The sequence below is a fragment of the Sorghum bicolor genome, chromosome 5 (genome assembly GCF_000003195.3).
Source record: "Sorghum bicolor cultivar BTx623 chromosome 5, Sorghum_bicolor_NCBIv3, whole genome shotgun sequence".
Taxonomy (NCBI): Eukaryota; Viridiplantae; Streptophyta; class Magnoliopsida; order Poales; family Poaceae; genus Sorghum; species Sorghum bicolor.
In genome coordinates, this window is record NC_012874.2 from 2,494,325 (window position 1) to 2,518,775 (window position 24,451).

At 42.0% G+C, this 24,451-nt stretch overlaps 2 protein-coding genes and 1 long non-coding RNA gene across 3 annotated transcripts; 1 reads left to right on the plus strand and 2 right to left on the minus strand.

Moving 5' to 3' along the window:
* On the minus strand, positions 3,859-9,792 carry LOC8069281 (nucleolar complex protein 2 homolog). Its single transcript, XM_021461653.1, has 13 exons — positions 9,587-9,792; positions 9,415-9,478; positions 8,974-9,082; positions 8,714-8,765; positions 8,538-8,632; positions 7,812-7,877; positions 7,158-7,667; positions 6,108-6,407; positions 5,407-5,733; positions 4,982-5,188; positions 4,619-4,708; positions 4,430-4,502; positions 3,859-4,349 (listed from the first exon to the last, which is right to left on the minus strand). Exons 1-13 carry the CDS (start codon positions 9,702-9,704, stop codon positions 4,333-4,335), a joined length of 2,028 nt encoding a protein of 675 aa, XP_021317328.1. The 5' UTR covers positions 9,705-9,792; the 3' UTR covers positions 3,859-4,332.
* On the plus strand, positions 15,489-17,707 carry LOC110435687. Its single transcript, XR_002453523.1, has 2 exons — positions 15,489-16,628; positions 17,143-17,707. It is a non-coding gene; the product is annotated as an uncharacterized LOC110435687 (long non-coding RNA).
* Positions 18,007-23,976, minus strand: LOC8069282 (protein Rf1, mitochondrial). The gene is given in 4 exon segments (XM_021461592.1): positions 18,007-19,571; positions 19,685-19,918; positions 20,973-22,439; positions 22,442-23,976. Coding segments are annotated over 2 exon segments (2,676 nt in total). The 5' UTR covers positions 23,841-23,976; the 3' UTR covers positions 18,007-19,571; positions 19,685-19,918; positions 20,973-21,162.

Below are 24,451 nucleotides of genomic sequence, written 5' to 3' on the forward strand. Positions count from 1 at the left end.
TCACAAAAATTTTCGTTTTTGGCTACTGTAGCACTTTCGTTTTTATTTGACAAACATTGTCCAAACAAGAAGTAACTAGGCTCAGAAGATTCATCTCACAAATTACAGATAAACTGTGTAATTAGTTTTTATTTTCATCTATATTTAATGCTCCATGCATGTGATTAAAGACTCGATGTGACAGGGAATCTTGAAAATTTTTGCGAACTAAACAAGGCCTTAGTAATCATCCCGAAGGCCACTGATATTTGACCTTACACGTGAGCGCGTAATGGTTAACGGTCCATTTGGTACACGCACCTCGGCTCCTACTTTTACGAAGGCTACTAGTTGGTACGGTAAAAGTACGTTATCATCTTGGGAGGTCTTTGTTCGTTCATGATAGCAATGGTTGGTTAATTAATATATTTTGCCATGCAATTGACAAGCTTAATGTGCCGCTTACCAGCATACACAGTAAGACCAGTCTAGTTAGACTAAGTCTTCCCTTTCTAATCACCACATCACTGTAAGTCTCCAATGCATGTGTCAACATCACCACACCGTAAAATCCATCTAACTTTGCTAATGCATAACATAATCAACTTGTCCTGTAGTGCACGTACCGTTTGTACTTGTTCACGAGTCCTTGCTTCACAATTCACAAACTAGTCTCTCCCACTCTCCCTCCCATGATTGCAACTGCAGGGCTCGCTAGCTATATAAGGTCCATTGTATTGTGCAATACCAAACCATCTATCCATACCAATTAATTCTTTCTACATATATACCAAGCCTATATACTATACATAACAGGAAACTTTTCATCGCCATCTATATATCATCCAACACCATATATAAATTCATATAAGTACACAGCAGTAATATACTCTAGCTAGCTAGATTATTCTCTCCAGCATCAAAATATAGCAATAGATGGCCATCTTCAGATCAAGGAAGCAAGGAGGCGCCAAGTCGACCATCACCAGCGCCACGTGGCACGCTTGCGCCATTGGTGGTGGCACTGGTAAGGTCCCAAAAGGGTATGTTCCTATGGTCCTCGTCGACGGCGAAGACGACGAACAGGACCAGAGGATCTTGGTGCCAGTGCATATGCTAAGAGAGCCGTGCATGGCACCACTGCTGGAGATGGCAGAGCAGCAGTTTGGGCATGGCCAGCCCGGCGTGTTGAGGATCCCGTGCAGCGCGATCCATTTCGAGCATATTGTCAATGAGTTGACGTTGAAAGCTAATTAAATAGCTTCATCATTTTCCCTGTGGTGGTTCTCCATAGATTTTTTTTCTGTTTTCTTTGTGAGGTATTTTATTTTTAACTATCAGAGATTTTTTTTTTCATTTTGATGTGGCTGTGTACCTAGAGAGATATAGGTCAGTTCAACTTTATTTGTTTATTTTGAGAAATGTATATTGTTATTTATTTATATTTTCCATAAAGATCATGGATGGCGTTTGGATGCGGCAGCAGCCTCTCCCGTCGTTACTACCCCGTGGCGTCCTGCGGCCTACCCCCAGCCAAACCCGCGAGGTGTCCAAGAAGTTGTCTAAACTTTTTCATCTCAGACCTCACATTAAATATTTAGACACATATATAAAATATTAAATATAGATTATTTATGAAACTAAAAATACAAATTGAGACTAACGAAAAATTAATTTCTAATTGCTACAACACGATGAGATCCGTTTCCTAGCAACCAGGCTCGCTCAAGCGACCCATGGCCATGGCCTTCCACTTCCACCCGCTGGCCACCACGTGAGTCCACCTCTCCCCCTGTTGTTTGATGACGCCGCCACCGCAGGGGCGCCCTCCCCCTCCTCCATCGCCATCGACACCATGATTGGCGTGGCCCTGTCTCTCGCTCCCGCGACCTCCGCCCGTGCGGCCCATGGCCTTCACCACTGTGAGGCGCAGTGGCGGACGCAGGAATTGAAGATTGGGTGTACATGGTGTACATAGATACAGAACCAAACCATTATAGTATATGTAAAATTAAAGCAAACAGTACTTGAGTATTGAGTACGTTAGTATAATTAATTAGTTAATATATAGTATTTGTGAAGTCTCAACTGATAAAGGAACATTACAAATTTAATTGTGTCATGGTGTGTTTTTTGTGCGGATGTCGTGTCGCCTACTGGTGCCGACTTTGCGCCAATACCATTGAAATCAAACCGTAGGTGGCCGAGCGGTGCAGGTGGGGAACAAAATTTTTTGGTCGATTGGGAAAGGTGAGTTCAAGTAGGCAGGGCAAGTGCTTGAGGCACCGTCAGCTGGTTCCCTCCATGAGTTTGCTTCTTGAGCGAGCAGTCAGACCTAGCTAGATAGTGGAGGGGAGGAGGCAAGAAACGTGGCATTTTTACTCTTAGGTCCTGTTTGGTTACCCACATTAAACTTTAATCTCTATCACATCGAATGTTTGGATATATGCACGAAGTATTGAATATAGTATTTACGAAACTAAAAACACAGCTAGAGAATAATTTGTGGGATGATTTTTTAAGCCTAATTAGTCTATAATTAGACATTAATTGCTATAGTTACAAATATGCTACAATACCTATTGAACTTTAGTCCCTTCAATCAAACACTCCTTTACTTGGATCAAATATACATAATTTGGTCTACTTATATGTACAATACATACAAATGTATAGTGCCTGTAATTTTTTTCTCAAAATTATTGGGTGTACATCTGTACACCCATGTCCATATACTGTGTCCGCCAGTGGTGAGGCGTGACAGGTCCACCGCGACTCCCCCTCCTCAAGGCGCACCACCACACGGCAGGCCTTGGCATCGCCCTCGGGGATCCATGCATCCCTGGTCGGAGCGGTAGGAGGAGGAGCTCACCAAACCGACGCCCGGAGCTCACAGGACCGACGTCCTCCATATGTTTGATGAAATGCGAAAGACAATGTTGGGTGGTAAAGTCACCATGTTCAGTTCCAAGGTCACCGTACTCTTGCAAACAAACATACTCTTGCAAGAGCTCAGCTCGACAGGAACAGGCAAATGAAACATGGCATTCTTACCATTTGAGCCTGAAAATCAAAAGCGCCCTTAGTCCCTCCAAACACCCCCTCACTATCCAATGGATCCAGGAGATCATTGGATGAGCTCTCCTACTCCCGCCTCAACTCCGCCTCCAACCATGATGCCATCCTCACCCTACTCTCCAGGGTTGGCCTCTCCCGCGCCGAGACGTTGCCGTCGTCTCCGCGGACCCGCTGCTCATCTGCACTTCTGTGAAGAACCTCCCCCCCCCCACCCCCCCCCCCCCCACCCCCCACCTTCTTGCTCTCTGTGACCACACCAGCCTGTCTACTCCCCAGATCACTCGCTTCCTCCTAGTCGCCTCACGCGCGCACTCCATAAGGGCGACATCACTCCCAGGTTCGAGTTCTTCTCCTTCTATAGCTTGTTTGATCGGATGATCAAGCGCAACATAGCTTTGTTTCAGCAGCGCGGTGTTGAACTGCTGCTTGCGCACATGGATGGAGACTCAGTTCATCAGTGTTGTAAGCGTGCTTGATCCGCACAAACTTCTCCTGAGCATCGGGCTGCATTGGCAACGTTTCAGGAAATCCAGTAGAGATCAAACAGAATGCGAAGGTAAGGAGCGCAAACAAGCAGCAGGGGAGTCAGTGAACACAAGCACCTCCTTAAAAATAGCAAAAGGTAAAAAAACGGCACCATGAAATTTATGACATGGTGCCCAAAACCCATAAGCTATTGTGGTCTGAGATTCCAGTACACCAGAGAGGAAGCTTAAAAATAGCAAAAGGTAAAAAAAAAAAATGTTCCCTCAAACCAATCAACGTTTGTTAATTAAACACGAGCAATGCGCTCTTTGAGTCTTGCCAGCAAATCAAGGTAATTTATTTATGAAACGTTTGGCAGGAAAAGCATGAAACAGCCGTAACATGTTATATATGGGCCAGCAAGACGGCCTCTGTTTTGGGTACAGCAAGCCCGAAAGGGTGGAGCGTTTCTGAGAAAACAGCATGGCCGTTGTGTGCAATGACAAGAGTCAACAGTATGGACACATAAATAACTAAACCCTCATCTCAGATTCAAGCAGCAGCAAATTCCATTCATCACTTGACACCTCACTTCGAATTAATGTAGTGTACAACCCAACCACAAAATTGCTGAGCACGCAATGCACAAGGCCTCATAGGATCACCGGAGGTTATGCATTAGCCGCATCAGCATATATCTGCACTAAAATGCCACGGTCAATAATCACATGTTCTACATTGAAGTGATTCTTCTTGGCCCTCACTTGAGGCTGACCAATTCCAGATGTCTCACAAAATTCCCTTGGCATTTTAAAGTGTTTTTCTCCCTGCAGACAAGTAACAGTATGAATGGCTTGGTAAATTAGAAGTGCAGTGATGCTGTTTATTAAGTACTGTACAATATTACCTTTTGGTTGACAGTTTTCAGCTACTGATGCATAAAATCGAGTGAATGAAGCGTTTCTGCTGACTTTCTCCTCCTGCATTCAACAATAATATGTTTTCAGCAAACTCAGCTGGTTGAAATATGGAATAGCGGATGTGAAGCAATTTTGACTACAAAGGAGGAACATTGCATCGACTGGGCAAATCCTACCTGAAGAAAGCTATCAACTGATGCCTTGTCATTTGGTGAGAAGGATACCACCTCTCTTTTCCTTTCTATAAATCCCTTGTTCTCAGTCACCTGTGATTTCAGCAGTTGAAGCAGCCATCAGAAGTACAGCAGATGAAACGGATGTACAATTCACTCAAATAGATATACTATTCTTCCACCAGCACCAAGTCATGAAAATAGCAAGACAAAGCATAAATGTTGCATATATTCACATTCAATGTTCATGACCAGTATTTTGAATGATCCCATGCAATTTGTAGAGGTCTTTGCAGAGTAACGTGATGTTCAACAGATCTTGCAAGGATGCTGACATACACAAAAGGAATTTTATTGTGTGTTCACCTGGTCTATCAATCGCTTAATAGGACGGTGAAGTGATTCAATTGTTGTCTGCTCATGTAGCCTTTTCAAGAGGAAAAGAGGAATGGTGGCTACTTCTGGGAAGGAAACATGGTAGCTCCACTGGGCAAAATGTGCTGATAGAACCTGAATCGCTGAAAGAACGCACTCCTCTTGGAAATCCCTTGATTTCAGCAGGTTCTTTGGCACCTGAATGGGAAGAAACAGCAGTTAATCTAAACCATTATCAGCATAAACAAACTTCATCATATTAGTGCAGTTGTAATTCACAGGGAACAGAAAAGATTGCATATCTACTTGATAAGGTAATAATATGACTTTTTTGTGATTTTAGAACACACATAATGAAACATTAAATGTTCAAACTGTTATCATCACCCAGATTGTTTCTGGTAAAAGTGGCATACCTTCAACAGCGATGAGAAGTTGATCTTTGTTCTTTGTGTTTGTTCTTTCTGTGAGACTTCTCTAAATTCTAGGCAGTCAAATAGCAATGATGGAATCGGATAAAACATCTGACTGCAGGTGGAAAGCTCGTTCAGCATCTGCACAAGTCTCAGTCTCAACGGTAAGTACCTTGTGCCTCGGAATAAGTGAGCCACTCCTCTTATTACTTGAAGAACTTCAGAAAATAAGGGATGGAGATTGTAATCCTTGTAGTGACAACAAAGAAACCGAACCCATAGGTTGACACAATTAATATATTGCCAGTTATCTATCTTCCTGAGATCTTCCTGCAGACACAAGCAAGGAGACAATCGTTCATGTAAAATACCAAAAGGAAATATGAAAGACATCATAATGTGGCTAAACCTCAACATGCACAGGTAGAATTTGCTCTCTTTTTGTTTGGGCATGTATATCAATACAAGGATCTTGTACTATCACAACAGATCATTAGATAGGCTTACAGAGAAAATTCCATTAATATGATGGACTTTCAACAGCCAAAAAGTTATGCCAAGGGCAACATAACATATATGTTAGGGAACTCAACCCATCATTTGTAACAAGGCCCCATGACACTGCATGGAAATGATACTTCACACCCAGGTCTAGAGTTAAACTACGTGCACATGCATGTTCTGATATAAGCCTTGTGACATACCTTTTCCTTGGTTTTAGATGCCTGTCTAAGAATAGCATTCAGTTGCTCCACAGAGGTTACTGCCCTCTCATATGATTTCTGAACATCAAGAGAATACAGCTCTACCAGACAGTCAGTCAGAAAATAAATATGCTTTGTGTTTCTGTCATTCACAAGCTTGGTACTGGCAATGTATGTATTGTAGGATTTAGTTAAACAGAGATCCAAACAGTCAGGTAACAGTGAAGCTACTTCTCGGATCATAAGAAATGCCGACAGAGACAAGCCCTGATCACCACTTGCCCACAAGCGAAATAAAATCTGCAGTGTTTGCAGCATATATAACAAGTTAAAATCGCAGCAAAAAGAGTGGAAATTAATTTGAAAAACTAAAAATGTAGCTCCTATCTTCATATTTTTATGTAGTAATTGAACACCATGTGAATTTTTGGACCCTAAGCACGAAGGATTCATGACCAATCAGATATGTATTACTATCACCAAATACCAAACATTGTAGTATAATTCTTCAAAGAGCGGTCAAATTAATATATATACAAATAATAACCACATAAAGGTATTGAAAGAATATTCCTTCTAAATGTTTATAAGATTGTATACCCAAAACAGATGACTAAAACTCAAGGATGCCTATTAGGTTATACCATCTTACTATCACAATTTTCCTATAATAATAAGGGTCTATCTAGCCAACAACAGGACCAAGCATAAAAAAGAGCATTCCTTCCAAACATATACCAGGAACTGATGAATAAGCTGATGCATTCAAGCCTATTGCTACCATACAATCACAATTTCATATTTTCATGTAGTAGAGTTTTGCCAGAAAGAGAACCATGTTTCTCCACATCCTAACTCCAAGATCCCTAATTTAAGGGTATGTCTAAAATAAACATATTTCCTTGTTAAGACATGAATCCATTTCATAACAACAATATGATTGCCTTGACTAGATCTAGACATGAATTACCTTCGTAATAATAATAATAAATAAATATGCAAAACTGAATTACACTTTTAGCAAGTAACATCATCAAAAGATGGCAGTACCTTGACAAGCCTACTGGATGTTGATGGATATGCAGAAAAAAGAACCATTGATGCTCTCAGCCGAGTCAAAACAAAGGCAAGCATTTTGTTGTCAGTAAGTTGACTAAGCAGATCAAGAGAATTCTGTAAGTAGGACTTTATGAGAGGATCAACAGTTTGCCATTTCTTTGAATTTCTCAGATTCATAATTTTTCCTTTGTTAGCATCATCTTGAATTTCCAAAAGAGCACGGAACACATTGTCCAACTCAGAAAGGACAAATGTTATTATTTGATAAAACACCCTGGCATTTTGAAATCTCTGCATCGAGGGGCCATGAGAGTGAACACCATGTCGACAAGCATCCCGAAAAGCATTTAGTAAATTACGCAAGGCAGGTGACTTAGGATCCTTTGACACTAACTGGCACCATTCACTTATAGTCTTGCTTGTAAGGACCTTAGCATTTGGAGAATTTTCATCATTGGAGTCATCATCATCCATAGAATCCATTTCATCTTCATCAGAGTCCTATTTAAAAGGATTCACAGCAAAATAAATAAATAAATAAATAAACTAGTGAGATCAGGTTTATTTGGAAACAACAATGCAAACAGAACATGCAAAAGTATACTGCATCTCGTAGAAGTTAAAGGAACAGCTACTAATACTTACTTCTTTACTCCTGTAGCTCTCCAACTCCGACTGCCATTTTTCGAGAAAATTTGCAAATTCAGGGTCCTACAAACAAGACAAATACTTAAATCCATATTGAAATCACTATAAGCAATACATCACAATCCTAGAATAGTAGAATTCCACTTGATGTTGTACTGACATTTCATAGTTGTTTCTTATTTGACAGTAGAGGGTACCAGGTAATTCAAAGCATCTTGAATAGGTTGTAACATAAAAAACTCACTGGAATTAGTGCATAATCCCTACATAACTACAACCACAAACTGTATCTAAGAATAGATGTGGAATACACTTCAATACTAAATGAACAGGTCAAGAAGTTCTGAGCAGACCTAATGTAAAAATTAGCTTACCACTCAATTGAGCATAAAGTATAGAGTTACATACTAGGGTACAAATAACTCTATTAGCTGTAGCCTACAGAAATTCTGCAAACATTTTTCTGTGCAAACATTTTCTTCCAGTCACCATTATCATTTATATGATAAGAGTTCTGTATGCCGACAACCTGTATTAAATAAAATGGCATACAGACATAAGACCCGCTAAAGAATAGTTCTGAATTGTTTTCTAAGGCGGCAAAAAGAAACTATTGAGCTGCAACGAAGCAAGATATCCTGAAGCATACAGACTGCAATTGTAAGAACTTAGATATAATTTTAAATTAGCATGCCCAGCTCTTTTGGTGAATGGAAGTTCAACCTTATCCAGCAACTTCTTCAACTTTTTCTTTTGCTTTTTGATATCCCGATTCATGTCATCGTTCTGTCTGTCCAAACCATCTTCCATGATACAATCTACACAAAACATTGTGATATTTAGAAACTAGTGATCAAGCACAAGGCCAAGCTAAATTAGTGTTGCAACAACACACTAACCTTTGGCAGCTTTCTCATCCTCGCTGTCAGAATAGTATGGACACCCAGGATCCTGCATATCACGAATCAAGCAGTCGGTTATAAAAGCAAGTAGTGGCCCAGCTGTGATATACTGATACATGCATAAACTCTTCCAAGCAAAACCTTTCAGCAATGGAACAATAGATGCTATTGCAGTGTGGAGATACTAAAAAATGGCAGGCGCATCATAAGCTTGGTAATAAGCTTGATAAGGATGTGAACAGGACAAACAAACATACCTCCGAAAGATAACCATCACTGTCAGACAGATCAGCATCTAGTTCAGCATCGTCCTCCGGAAACTCCAAGCCATGGATCAAAGTAGCAGCAGCAGCATCGTTAGTGACCCTACAGGAAAAGCATTTTGAGCTTAGTTATTTGAAATGTTAAATAGAGGAAGGAATATATGGCGGCTGAATTAGTGCAAATCAATCATTCTCCTGGTTATTAACAAACTTAGGTTAGTTCCAGACAGCTAAAGGCAGAGAAGCCTGGACAAATCATGAACCTCTAAATTGTTACTTATGTCATTGCAGCTTCGCAGGTGAACATGCCAAGCAAAACCACTAGCACTCGACTGTGGACCACAATCTACAATAGAAGAGCAGAGCATTCCAACGAGCCAAATTACTCAGGCAGAGCAAGAGCATTGTGGTGAGAGAAGACTGATGAATTATTACATGGTGGAATCGTGGACCTGCTGCGGCACATCCTCGTCTCCATCCTCCCGACCGGCACTCCCACCTGAAACCAACTCGAGAAAGCTCTCAATTCGAACTCCCTGCAATCTCGCACGCACAGGTAAAGCAAACAAGCAAGCGCAGGTGAGAAGCGTGGGGAGCAGAGACTCACCTCTGCGGGGTCCGCGGCGGTGGTTGAACTGGTTGCGGATCTTGCGGTTACGCTTGGCGGCGGACTGCAGGTTCTTGCGCGCGAACTTGCGCGCCTTCTTCCCCAGCTTCTTCGCCATCGCCGCCTCGGCGTCTCCCCGACGATATCGCAGCGATGGGGAGAAGCGGCGGGTGGGGTTTAGGGTTTGGGCTGCGCGGCTGTTCTCGGGGGGTTTCGGAGATGAATGGAATGGAACGCTGACTGCCCCAGCAATGGGCCGTACGCGTTGAAATGTTTGGGCTGGGCCAACTTAACTGACGACCCTGGGCTGGGATGAAGCCCAGGCCCAAGAAGGCCTACACCAAAAAAAGCCCAGGCCATTCTCATCAGTCATCTCAGTACCTGATCAAAATTCAGATCAAGCTATCCTGCAGACTGCAGCGAGGTATTAACAAAAGTTGATCTCTGTTAAACAGAGAAAGATATTACAAAGAGAATTTTTAGCGCGGTATTTATGACAATGGTGTCCAAAACGCTACTACTTGGTTATTGCTAAACAGAGATTGACCTTTTACGTAGACATGGTGCATAAAAGGATTGATCTGAATTTTTAGCAGACTGCACCATTCTCTATGTAATAGCAGATATATTGTTTACATAAAATTGGTCCCTGGACATAGTCAATCTCTGTTAGCAATCACTGTGACTACTCACTTGGTCCTAAAAATTCTCACAGAAGTTGTAAATTTTATTCACAAAGACAAATATTGTTTGATTTCTGAAAATAAAGAAGACAAACAAAACCATACAAGGCAAATTAGTTAGTTATTTGTTGTCCTTGATTTGCTATCTGGCTAAGCTGTTCAAACGCAAGAAACGCTAGGATAATAATTTGCAGGAAAATAGTGCAAGTTTTATGCTAGGCACTTTTGCAAGCCTGTGGGCTGTGGACAAAGATGCGAATCATTGTAGTACCATTTATTACTTTGGCCCTGTTTGCTTGGACTTATCTGCCGAATATATCAGTCATTCAGTAGTATTTTTCTCTCATAATAAATCAACGAACAGTACTTTCAGTCATGACTTTTTAGTCAAACGAACAAACTCTTCGTCTTCAACTGGATGCAGTCAAGATAACATACACCTGTTGGACATTCTTTATAGTGTAGAGTTTTTCTCAACCTTGAAATTTCAGTAATTCACAGATGTACAATTGAAACATCATGATAATTGATAAGAACTTGCAAGTTGCTCTATGGACCACTACCAACAACTACATTTAGAATTTGGACGGAGTTGGCAATGTGACCATTCTTCTCCATCATCAGGTTCCTTAAAGACCACTTGGGATTCCTTGCACTAGAGCATTTCAAGGAGACGCTCGTGCCTTCGCGTGTCGACGCGTGGCAGAAGCCTTACGCGACCGTCGACCGGTCAATAGACCCTGCTCGCACATGACCCCATGGGCAATGAACGAGAGCAACGAAGCTTACCATGAGTGGACCTGAAAAATTATGCAATCAAACTCAGGACTTGTTTAGATAAAAAAAATATTTTGTATTTTGATATTGTAGCACCTTTATTTGTATTTGATAATTATTATTTAACTATAGACTAACTATGCTCAAAAGATTTGTCTCACAAATTACAACCAAACTATCTAATTAATTATTTTTAATCTATATTTAATGCTTCATGTATGTGCTGCAAGATTTGATGTGTCGGAAAAATTTTAATTTTTTTTAGATTTTGGTGACCTCATGCAGACATCCAGTCATGTGTTTCAAAGGCCATGACCCCCTTCTACCCTGGCAGCTGCCAAATCTGCGGCGGCAAGCGACAGCTCCAGCGGCGCGAGCAAGGCAGCTCCACGGGCCATGACATAGGGATGGGTCCATGCGGCGCCGCAGAGACAAGCAGCCGCTTCATCAGCAGTCTTGATCCTATACGTGCTGCTCCTCGCCTTCGCTCGACGACATTAGGATCGGGGTCAAGCTCTAATAACATATAAAAATAAATTTAACAAAGCAGACTGTACATGTGTCTATGGTTCGATAACTATGCTGCATGTGAAAATGCGATTAATCAAGATGCTAGCAGTATTTAGCTATTCTGATGTGTTATTACTAACGGTGCAAATTCAGAGATAAAAGCTCTGATAGATATAAAATGAGACGACATAGTGCAAATTCAAGAGTGTACTGTTGATTGCGTGGGAAACCATTCTTTTCTCATTTTGATCATTCTTACTTTTGAAGAATTTTAATATATGCTACATACATATGCTGGATTTATTATTTACTAAATTCTAATTTACTGAACCAATTGTAGACTGCCATTCTTGAATGAAAATTGCGAGATCCATGGGCATACAGATCGACGGAAGATCACGAGGAGTTCAAATCATACAACATTTTGTCCAGCAGGGATTCTAAGCCAAATGTAGTGATTTTGGGCTCACTAAAATTATTATAGCTGAGGATGATCTTACTACAATAGCATTTGTGGACTCTAATATCACACCAAAGACTGTTATGCTTTGAGTACGTCCCAACAGTCCCATCGGGGTTATGCCCTTGGGTCTCATTACTAGACGTAAAGCGAGGATATGCTTTTTTTAGTGGTTGTGTTCGACTAAAGTTTGGAGTAATTGCACATTTGACTGTGCAACACATTTACGAATAGTCTAATAATCTAAGGTAAAAGAATGTTCTCTTTTCTGCTCTCCATGCTTATATCCCCATATCATTGTCGCCTTTTCTCTCTGTTGTACTCCTTATGTGTTTCAAACTTTCAATTGAATGAAATTGTGACAATTGTTTATGTAAGCTTAGATTCTTATTCACTTTAAGTAATCTGTATTCATTTTCTTTTGAGCAAAGTCATAGAAGTAACATATGTGATGGCACTATTCCTACAAAATCCTCAAGATTTTGGCTGGTAGGGCGCACAAGGTGCGCAAAAATTTAGTGTTCCTTAAAACTTACCGTGGATTGCTCGCACGGGAGCGTTTCACAGCCGAGCGGAGGCCTCGCATGTCAACACATGGTATATACTTTGTCAAAAAAAAACACATGGTATATACTATTTAGCAAAAAAAAAAACCTTCAGTAGTTTATAAATCAATCTGTGATCCCATTCTGCTAATATGTACTCCATCCATCATAAATTATAAGTCGTTCCAAAAATCTTGGAGAGTCAAACCATCTCAAGTTTGACCAAATTTATATATTAAGATAATAATATTTATGGTGTCAACTTAGTATCATTACATTGTTCAATAATTATATTTTCATATTATACCTATATGATGTTATAAATCTTTATAATTTCTCTCTATAATTTTGGTCAAAGTTGAGATACTCTAACTCTCCAACATTCTTGGAATGACTTACAATTTGGAATGGAGGGAGTACAGTACTAAGGCTCAAATATTTTATCGATAGGCCCTTCATGTAAGATATATTTTAATATGAAGAAGTAAAAATTCGAGATCCTTGCCTTTTTTTTGCATAAAGCCGCCTGCTGGCAATTTGCAGTCATCCCCGAGCACCCACCAGGCCTCATCGTCTCCGTGCCCGAGTGGTATTCCAGGTTTGCTCGTAGTCCTCTGTCTCCTGCATTAGCTAGCTTTCTTTGTGTGAGCTTTCCATGATGATGAATCTATTTAGGCAATTATTACTATCTTCCTTATAGGTTCTCGAGGGCAAAGGATCAATGTTGAAGAAGAGAAAAAAAAAATTGGCACGTAAAAAGATCGAAGGATCATGGATCAACTAGCCCTGTTGGTGGCAGCCTGGAAGTTTGTGTTGCCTTTCTCTCCACCATCATTGGTGAAGGACAAGGAGGTAAAAAAAACTAACATTCATCTTTTCCTAGCCTGCATGCATGTGTGTGTTTCTGTTTGTGGTTTGTGAGGTATACGACACGTCATAACTAATGGAGCTGTGGTTGTATGTACAACATGTTTACTATCATCTTTTCCTTTATATGTAGTGAAATGAATGAAGTTGTATCATATTATTTGTTTGGTTTTGGAGGCACGTTACTGTCGTAGTGAGAGCTAATTGTACATGTGTGTGTTTCTTATGTCTGACGTTGTTAGCTATCTCTACTATAATTGAAATCTTCTTCAAGTCATCTCCCTCCTTCAAGATCAACGACCCAGAACACCAACAAGAAATCCAACGTCTGAGATTAAGATGTTAGAAGCCGCTTCCAACTCTCCTGGGTCCTCTCTACGTAACGAGTCGCTCCTCCCCGCACCACCCAGGTTCGATTCCTACTCTAATTGAATTTCTCTGGGAAAAACTCTGCTTTCTCCCTTCATCCCTCCCTCCCTCCCTATTCGTGTCGCTCCTCCTCTTCCTCTCTTGCTGGCCAGACCTCCGCCATGGCCAGCCCCATGGCTAGGGGGCGGCCCCTTGGCAGCGGCCACTCATGGTGCGGCAAGGGCAGGGCAGCGCGACCGCGTAGTGGAGGGATGCGCTCGCGGCCGCGCAGCGCGCCTTCTGCCTGCCGCTCGCGGGGCGCGTCTTCACTGCCTCGGCGACCGGGAACGCGGCCGTGGCCCCCGTTGCGGTCCACGCCTCGCTCGCCCTGACTGTCGCCGGCGCGCGAGGCGATACGCGGCGGCAGGTCCTCCAGGTGCTGGGCGTCGTGGCGCATCCGCCGGCGGCGGCGGCGGCAGTGCACGGCGCAGGGGGCAGCAGGGACTCAGGGGCTCGTTGCGTGGGTCGGCGGGGCGCATCCGGCGCGGCGCGGTGGCGGCTGCGGATCCCGGCCGCGGGGCTCGGCGCGCGCGGGGCGGCGGCGGCGGCGCCCTCCGCCCCTCCCCAATCCTGACCCAGCCACAAGCGCCGCCGCGAGGCCTCCCCTGCCACCGCCGACCACCACCACAAGGAGGATAAGAAGGCCACCGACTCTCACGCGACACCCAAGGGCGGAGGGGACCCCGCGGCCGCGGCCGCGGCGGTGGGCGACGGCGATGTGGATGCGGAGGAACTGGAGATGATGAAGATGATGGGCATCCCCGTCGGATTCGACTCCACCAAGGGAAAGCACGTGCCTGACACCGACGTCAGCGGGGTGCGTGTCGTCACCAAGCGCCAGCCGCGCCAGTACATGAACCGCCGTGGTGGATTCAACCGCCCTCTGCCGCCTGAGCGCAACCGCTGAGGATGGGAAAAGGTTTGAATCTCTCTCCCGACCTCTATGTTGATAGTTACGAACTCAAGATTATTTAAGTAGTTGTGCTTCTATTTTTTGTACTCCATTCTAAATTATAAGACATTTTGGCTTTTCTAGATATATAGCTTTTGTTATGCACCTAAATATATGTCTAGATACAAAATAAAAGCAATGCATCTAGAAATGCCAAAATGTTCTATAATTTGTCATGGAGGGAGTATAACTTCTGTGTTGAATTACTTTGGGATTTCTTACAAAGGAATTGTCTGTTATTGTCACCATGCTTTTCTTATCAGAAATACTGTTTATATATGTATTATATAGATAACAATAACAAAAATGATGCCATTGGGTAACATTTGGGCATAACCGTGCTATTTCACATCCACACCTACGAGGTCTTTCCCAAATCTACACCCTCCCCAGACCCATTTAAATTTAAATTACCCATAGCCGATGGATAATGGGTAGTAACTATTGGATAACGGTAATTGTTAACACGGAGGATATCTCTCTACGACTCTGCTTTGTCACTGGAAGACAATGGCCAGCAAAGCAACACTGATGCAAAAGTGCTAAGTGCAATGAGTGAACATGCAGACCTCTCCATAGGAAAAAAGAACACATGTACAAGAGATTGTTAATACATTTTTTTTGTTGAGACAGAGGATTTAATTTGGAGCAAAGAAGAGATTGATGCTATTTCGGCGCTCTTCGACCGGCAATGGCAAGTACTTCATACACTAATTGCTCTGCCTTTTCCAAAAAGAAGGGGCTAAATTATATTTATATGAATATGTTATAGTTTGCATTTTATAAACCATTTTACATTTGCAAATTCATTGCTCATACAAGAAGAAAAGCACAAAACTTTTATTTTCTCAAATATTGCACAGGTTCATATTCCAGTGGCGATGATACTACCTTTTCTTATGGCATGCAGTGTCAAACTGCAGTGTGGTATTTTCTTTCCCTTTACTCCAAATTAGTGCTTGGGTATGAGAAATTGAGAATAACTCACTTGATAAAAATAGACCCTGAATGCATTAATGACTGGAGGTTTTGTTTGATGGCAGAAATTTGAATGGGTGGGCTCCTTATTAAGGAACACTGGTGTTGCTCTATCACTGTCTGAGTGAAAACTGATAATAGCTTCAGTGGGGTTCCTTTGTTGAATCAGTGAGGTTATTATGTCTGAATCAACTTAGTTAGCCATTGTTATACAAAATGTTTAGGGTCAAGATGGTTGCAAAAGATAGTTTATCATTGCTGAGCTCAAGTGAGGACAAGCCAGATTGGATTCCATAGAGATTCAGCACAACTCAGGAACAGTTTCTGCTTGTATGGAATCACATTACACATAAAAAGCAAAAGAGAGCTAACTGGCTGGCTCCTAAATTTGCAAGTGTAGAGCTATCTGGTTGTTCCCTAAATCTGTGCCGATGTTCTCTTCTCACTTCATCTGAAATTAACATTTAGTTCTTAGAGAATTTGTGACTGCACAAATGTGGACGCTATGTCGATTCTTCCTGCTCTATAGAAGAATAATTATCTAGAGATTTTGTCAATGTCTGTAACACAATGTGTGTGTGATAAGTTTGTGAAGGGGCTCATTCATGTACATGGTTCGAATCTGAAGGAGTTAGCAAATGTTGGTTGCTTTCAAGTCTTTACAGATTCTTACTCTATGCAATACTGCTCTAGGCAATAGTTTTCTTTTAGAAGTAACAGTACCATTATTATATTACTTTTATACCAATATTCAGAAGCAACATGGAGCGGCATAAACTGACTTGCTTTTATGATTTATTTTTTCTAGATATAACCGTAGCGTTAGCACGGGCAATATACTAGTGATAGTAGTTGTAAAATGGTTAGTAACTTCGTTCCTTGCTATTAGTTCCCCCTTAAAACCAAATGATCTTTCTCCATAGCTCACATGCATCGTTACTTTGTAAATAAAAAAATGCCCTGACAGATCAATTGGTTTTACTAATTAACTGAAATTTAGTGTTTAGTGCACACTCAAAAACCACATTTCATCACTAAAGGAGACATCTACCTTTTTTGACGAATACTGTTTGTTTGTGTGGTCATTGTAATAGTTTTTCCTCACATGATAGTGTTATTAGCAAGCATTGAATTGTGACTATGTTACTCATTGACATTGAAATATGAAATCTCAGAATTACCTAATCATTCTGAATTGTAATTGAGCCCTTTCATTTTGGTTGCACTATATTTCTAAAAAATAATAATTCTAGCCATTTCATCATTTCTGGAGGAACGAAATTCTTTTGTTTGTTTCAACATGGTTCCACTGATCATTCACTGCCTATTTGCTGACATACATTTCTGGATGCATTTTTCTCTTACCCATTTACCAGGATGATGATAATAGAATGAAGGACTTAGTCTGAGGCCTCACTTGCAATCCAGGGTTTTAAGTATCTGAAGACAACACAAAAATTGCTTGACGTGATTGTCAGCATTTGATTGTGCACTATGCAAAAATAGATAAAGATCCTTGCCGAAACAGGAAAAGTGAATGACAAAGCCAATGATGGGGGGCTAAAAACGAGATAGTATCTTCATAGGAGCCCAATGTCGGAGCTTTTCAACTACTGAGAAACAAGTTTTTTTTAATAACTCCTTAGAGACAAGAGCTCCATAATAACATGATGAAACTTATTGCTGGCAATATCTTCCTGGTTGGGCACACATGGCAGGTATTTTCTGTATGGCAGGTAGACATGCTGATGCATGTCCTTTTAAAATCAAATTGTATAAACCAATCAGTTATCCGATATTTTCAGGGAAAAAAAGTGTGTTCCATTGGCATGCCTTGCTTAGCTGCTATGGCTCTTTGCAATGTGAATTCTAGTATTGGGATGTAATCTATAGATAGACAGAAATCATATATGGTCTACAATTTTTTTCATATGTATTTTATATTGTGGCTTCTCAATAGTATGCTTTGTAGGGCGCCCGAAAGGGCGCTTCCTTTTTCTAGTAGTGGGAAAAAGGGAAGGATCATCCAACTCCTGCAGCAACGACACTGATCATCAACAAGATTAGTTGCTGCTAATCACTTTGTCATAACACCATTCATCAACACAATTATTATGACCAAAACTAGGTAGACCTATGTCAGTATATGCTAATTCCCAAGTGCGCATTTGGTCATCTTGAAATACGTTGCAGCGGCACTTTACTTCTCCCCTGTCTGAAGTAACATATGAAATCACAACTTCACAAGTAATAACTCTAGGCTTAACTGTTAGCTCTGGTGCTCAACATTTCTGACAGGTACATCATCTATCCAACCGTATTTACAGTAGATACAAAACCAACCTGGGAATCAAGAAGAAAAGAGAAATCTGAATATTGCTCCACCGGCGTCTGTTTTTCTCTTTTCAACATCTATCTCTCTGTCCCACGCCTGTCCTGCTTGCACCTAGAGTGAAATTGAATCCTTAAACTGGACACTGAGAATGGGGAATCTTACAAAGCAAGTCAAAAATCTTCAAAACAGTCATAGTCAAGCAGGTCTTTCTTAAAAGTAGAAAAGGGAAAGAAGCCTCAAGTGCCATATGCTACCTGGAAACAAATGCAGGATTTAAGATGCCGGCATGCCGCTGAAGTGATCATCCTCGAGGGTAGAGCCAATGCTGAAAGGCTCCTTCAATTTGATGCGATGATCATGCTTAATGAATTATTTACTGATCGAAAATATAGGGAAAACATTTCTGATCGCAACCTCTTTCCTACATTTCTTGCAAAATACCACTCAAAGGTATTATGCCAAAGTATTTAAAAAGGACGACTAGATTGAAAGAGCATTTTATCTATTGTTTGTTTGTTATGCCCAGACTCTAAAATTAAAGTGTATAGGTTTGATCAGCATGCATGGAATTCTATTGCTAATTACACATTGTTCCTATTGCAATGAACACCTAATAACTACAGAGACGTCTACCCCAACTAGCTTTGCTAATGCATTTCAACCTAATGGAAGAATTAAAATGTTACAAGACAAAGAAAGAAAAACAATTACAGGAGAGTTGACTGCAGAGAGATGGGGGAAAGTTCTAGCCACATTTTCCAAAGAACAGCAGAGATACGACATATGCACAGTTTCACTCAGCATCAGAGTAACTCGAGGTCCATCTGCATCTATGGCATCTGGCCATCTCTTTGACTTTACTTGTGACATCTCAACTTTACTTGCTGCTACTAGCTGATCATAATTCACCAAAAAAGAATCCTCAGCTCTCATCTCAAGATAGATGTGGTCATCAGATCAGTCGATACATCTCGCTACCACTTTAGTTACTCAAAGATGCGAAGCTACTGTAGCAGCGTTTACCACTTCATCTTTAACTGGATGCAGTCAGGATAATATATGGCTGTCAAACATTCTTTACAATGTAGAATTCTTCTCGACTTCGAAAAATCAGTAATTCACAACTGCACAATCCAAACATCATGATAATTGATAAGAACCTGCAAGTTGCTCTACGGATCTACCACTACCAGCAACTACATTTAGAATATGGACAGAGTTGGCAATGCGATGATTCTTCTCCATAGTGGGGAAAAAATGAAGGATCATCCAACTCCTGCAGCAACACTCCTCATCAAGAAGATTAGCTGCTGCTAATCACTTTGTCATAACACCCTTCATCAATACAATTATTATGACCAAGATTAGATAGAACTATGTCAGTACATGCTAATTCCGCTGCGCTTTTTGTCATCTTGAAATACAGTTTCTGTTGCAGTGGCACTTCAGTTCTGCCCCGTCTGAAGTAACCTATAAAGTTATACATAATAACTCTTACTTAGCTGTTAATTCCCAAGCTCAACATTTCTCGGAAAATGACAAATACATCATCTGACAATATTTACAGTAGCTGCAAAACCAACCTGAGAGTCAAAAAGAAAAAAGACATAGCGCCCTCTGGTATTCTCTTTCAAGCATGGATCTCTTGTCTGATGCCTGCTCTGCTTGCATCTAGACTGGATACTGGTAATGGGGCATTTAAACTTCTGGAATCTCACAAAGCAAGTCAACAATCAAAACAGTCATAGCCAAACAGGTCTTTTAACTTAAAAGTAGAAAGTGGAAGAAGCCTCAAATGCCATATGTTTATGCTTCACCTGCAAACAAATGGGGGGATTTAAGATTTCATTGAAGTAAAAACATGCCAAGGCACGGCCGCGACAAAAAGATTTTGCTGAAGTGATAATCATGCTGAAGACATAAAGGGACAACTATATTCAAAGAGCATTTCATGTGTTGTTTGTTTGTTATGCCCAGACTCTAAAATTAAAGTGCCTAGGCTTGATCATCATGTATGGAATTCTATTGCTAATTATGCATTCCTTTTGCAGTGAACATTTAATAGTACAGAGACATCTCCCCCAACTAGCTCTGTTAATGCATTTAAATCTAATGGAAGAATTAAAATGTTACCACACAAAGAAAGCAAAAACAATTACTGAACTGGCTGCAGAGGGAAGGAGGAAAGTTCTAACCACATTTTCCCAAAGAAACACCAGACATACACCATATGCACAATTTCACTTGTTATCAATACAGCATACGAAAGGCGGATGCAATAAGAGGAGAAAACTAATCAGGCAGTGCATTGTAGAAATATATAGTACAGCAGTTGTTAAGCAAAGAAATGACTTCATATTTGATAGAGGACGTCCCTCCTTTAGCTCCTGGAAGAGGCTATTCATGGAGGAAGCTAAACTGCAAGCTTTGAGATTCAGTGATGCTAAACGACCGGCTTTCTCTCTTTGTATAGACTCCCTAGCTTAGTTTCTGTTTCTTCCGTCCTGTTGTTTCTTTCGGTTTTGGTTTCGGTTTTGGTGTCTGTTGTTTAGTTGTACAGGATTGTTCTTGTTTTCCTCTTTTTATTTAATAAAAAAAATTCTTACAGTGGGGGCTTCCCTGCTGTATTCTCGCTCAAAAAAACATAGTTTGTGTAAGGTAAAAAACATAGCAAAACTCTTACACTGCTAACTGTGGGGGAAATACACAAGCTCAAATTATAGGAATCACCTCACTGATAAAGAGGTCCACATGATAGATTTATCACTAGGAGCGCAGAGTTTCTTCACAAATTATATAAAATGAAATGCAAAGACTTCAGTGTTACTCATTACTATGCAAAAACAAGGACAGCACGCAAGGTTATTTTACCTGTTGATAAACTTGACGCTCAAGACATTTCTCCAGGGATTTCATCATTCAAAGCATACCACACAACATGGCCAAAAAATTAGAGCACAGGGCAGAGTGGTCAGTCCAACAAATTGACATTTCACATGGAGATGATAAGCACAGTTGAATCTGAATTCTTCTTTTTTTTGTCAACACTCAACTGCAGGCTTCAGTGAGGAAAACGATACTTTTCAGGCAGAGACTTTGCAAGTTGTTGATATTCACCCCTCGAGTAAAGTGATATAAGCATGGAAGCAGTGGAAGCCTCAAGTGAGAAATTCTTCTCATCAAGTTTGGAGAGGTAAGCCCCAGCCCTGCTTATGTCACCTCTATGCAAGAACCTCCTAACTAGAGCATTTAACATACGTGAGTTTGGAGCAGTACCATTCTCTTCCATTGCTGAAAACAGCACACCGAGCTCCTCAAGTGATCCTTCTTTTATTAGATTTTCTGCTATTAAGCAGTAGGTCTCAACATCCGGAACCAAACCATAAGCAGAGATAGTAGCAAACAAATCCATGGCATCTTCCTTTTTGCCACCTTTGAGCAACGCACCAATCATGATGTTGAAAGTAATAATGTGAAGTTGAAGACCCTTAGAACACAGGCTCTGAAACATTTTGAATGCTTCATCAACACAATTATTTTTGCAAAGACCATTTAGAATAATGTTGTATGTGTACATGTCCCACTGTGTTCTGCTATTGATCATATTGAGATAGAGTTCCTTTGCTTCAGAAAATCTCCCGGTCTGAAACAATCCATGCAATATAGTATTATAAGTCACAACATCAGGTGTAGGTCCGTTCATTAACATTTCTCGTAAAAGGCTATATGCATCATCTATCCTTCGAGCTTTGCAGTAGCCATGAAGCAAAGTATTATAAGTAAATTCATTAGGTTTCAAGCCAATTGAGACCATAACATCAAGTAGCTTCGCCGCTTCATCAGTTCTACCAGTTAAGCAGTGGCCATCAACTAATGTATTATATGAGATAACATCAGGCCTCACACCCACACGTAACATCAATTCAATGAGCCTCTGGGCTTCCATGACCCGCCCTTCTCTGCATAAATCACACATTAATGTGTTGAAGACCACCACGTCAAGACGGATTCCTTGATCCAACATTTCAAAAACTAGTTCCTCAGCCTTCTCCCACTTCTCAACGGTGCAGAGTCCATAAACTAGGGAGGAAAAAATAAAGATGTCAGGAGTCGCACCTTCATTGATCATCTGATTGAATTTAAGGATAGCGTCGTCCACCCTGCCTAACTTGCATAGTGCATCTATTAGTGCTCCATAGTTGACTACATTAGGACTCAACCCTTGCTGCCTCATTTTGTCAAATATACACACTGCCTCATCTATCATTGCCTTTTCAGCATATGCACAAAACATTATGTTAAAGATGTGATGATTAGGCGAAACAACATTTCCTACCATCAAATCTCATGCATTTCAGAAAGAGCGCCTTCTGTAGCATATCCATGAAGCATAATGCCATAGATAGTTACATCGGGTTTTATGCCCTTCCTAATCACAGAATCAAAAATATTCCTGGCTTCTGTGCATCTTCCATTCTTGCATAGGTAGTCCAGCAGTAAAGCATAAATAAAACAATCTGGCTCAAGATCATGTGTGGACATTTCTTCCAGCAAACGAACTACTTCTTTCCACTTTCCAGTGGAAAGGTATCCATGGATCAGACAATTATATGTGCCATTGCTTGGCTTAACACCTTTATCAAGCATCTGCTGAAAGACAGCCTTGGCTCTGTCAACCACTTGAGCTTTGCATAGGCCATCAATTACTGTGTTGTATGTCACAACATCCGGTGGAATCCCCCGATCTATCATTTGAAGAAACAGGTTGTAAGCTTTGTCCACTTGACCCTCTCTAAAGAAACCATTGATGACGGTGTTGTAGGACACCACATCTGGTGGGCAGCTTAGACCTTGATCATCAGCCATCACGTGCAGAAGCTCAAGTGCCTCCTCAGCTCTATTTTCATTGCAGAAACCCTTGACAAGTGTGTTGTAGGAAACTACATTGGGTGTGCAGCCAAACTCGGGCATTCGCCAAAGCAATATGTTTGTGGCCTCGTCCAATCTCTTCGCATCACATAGGCCCTTAAGCAGTTGATTAAAGACTATGTGATTCACCCTCCAGCCTGTCTTAAGGATGAGGCCAAAGACGGCGAAGCCATGCTCTAGGCGGCCCATGCGACAGAAGCAGCCGATGAGGATGCTGTAGGTGCACCTGTCCGGAGCCACCTTATCAGAGCATTCACGGACCATCCGATCGAATAGGGAGATGCCGAGCTGTGATTCTAAGGTGGAGTGCCGGCCCGAGGCACGAGACACAGCGGTGAGGAGGTGGTTGAAGGCGGTAACCGAGGCGGGCCTGGCGTGGGGAAGCAATAGGTCGAATAGCTTGAGCGCGTCGTGGGAGGCGAGGCTTCCCGATTGGGCGCGGTCGGCGATGAAGCGCTCCAGCTGCAAGCGCCGGTCAGCGGCGGCCCTCACGCGGCGCAACATGCCGACGGGGCGCGATCGCGCCGGCGGCGGCGCAACTGGCACTGGCACGGACGGCGCCGCGTTAGCCTTCCGGCCGGTGGAGAAGAGCAGCTCGCGTGCGCTTGGTGGGCGGACCAAGCACCGGTCAGCGGCGGCGCTCACACGGCCCGACATGCCAACGGGGCGCGATCGTGCCGGCGGCAGCGCTACTGGCACTGGCACGAACGGCGCCACGCCAGCCTTCGGTTCGGTGGAGAAGAGCAGCTCGCGCGCGCTGGGTGGGCGGACCAAGCACCGGTCAGCGGCGGCGCTCACGCGGCCCGACATTCCGACGGGCCGCGGTCGCGCCGGCGGCGACCCTACTGGCACTGGCACGAACGGCGCCACGCCAGCCTCCTGGTCGGGTGGAGCAGAGCTGGAAGGGGTGGTGTGGTGGTGTGTTTGCTGGGGGCAGGCAGGGCGCACCCCCCCCCCCCCCCCTGCCCTTTTTTTTTTGATCTCTTCTCCTTTTTTATGAAGCAACGGTACGAAGCAGAGATGGAAAGCACGTACTACTACGTAGTTGTTCAGGACTCGTGGTATGCCTGAAAATTTAGGTCAATGGTCTGCTTGGCTGCAGCAGCTACTGAAGATTTATTAGCTACTTAAAGGTTCAAAATCTTTGTTCAATGTTTGCCATCTGTTGCAATGCATTCAACTCATTTCCTTAGTAGTAGACTCTTATATAAATATTACAGGCAGTCAAGGTAGCTGCTATAAATATTCAGAATACAATGAGTGTTAGCAGCAATAGAATTGCACACTTTGACAGTAATAGTACTGAAATACTTCTAGTGATCCGTGATCGTTCAGTTTGTTAGCTAGTCAATTCCTGGAGCCATATCAAATTGCAAACCAAATTAAAATCTCGGCCAAAACCCTGAAACTAGTGGTAGCAG

Coding starts and splice junctions, on each gene's coding strand:
- LOC8069281 (XM_021461653.1), bottom strand. CDS start 9,704: ATGGCGAAGAAGCTGGGGAAGAAGGCGCGCAAGTTCGCGCGCAAGAAC. Junction 9,479..9,586: donor CCGCCGCGGACCCCGCAGAG/GTGAGTCTCTGC, acceptor AGTTGGTTTCAG/GTGGGAGTGCCGGTCGGGAG. Junction 8,633..8,713: donor GGATGAGAAAGCTGCCAAAG/GTTAGTGTGTTG, acceptor TGTTTTGTGTAG/ATTGTATCATGGAAGATGGT.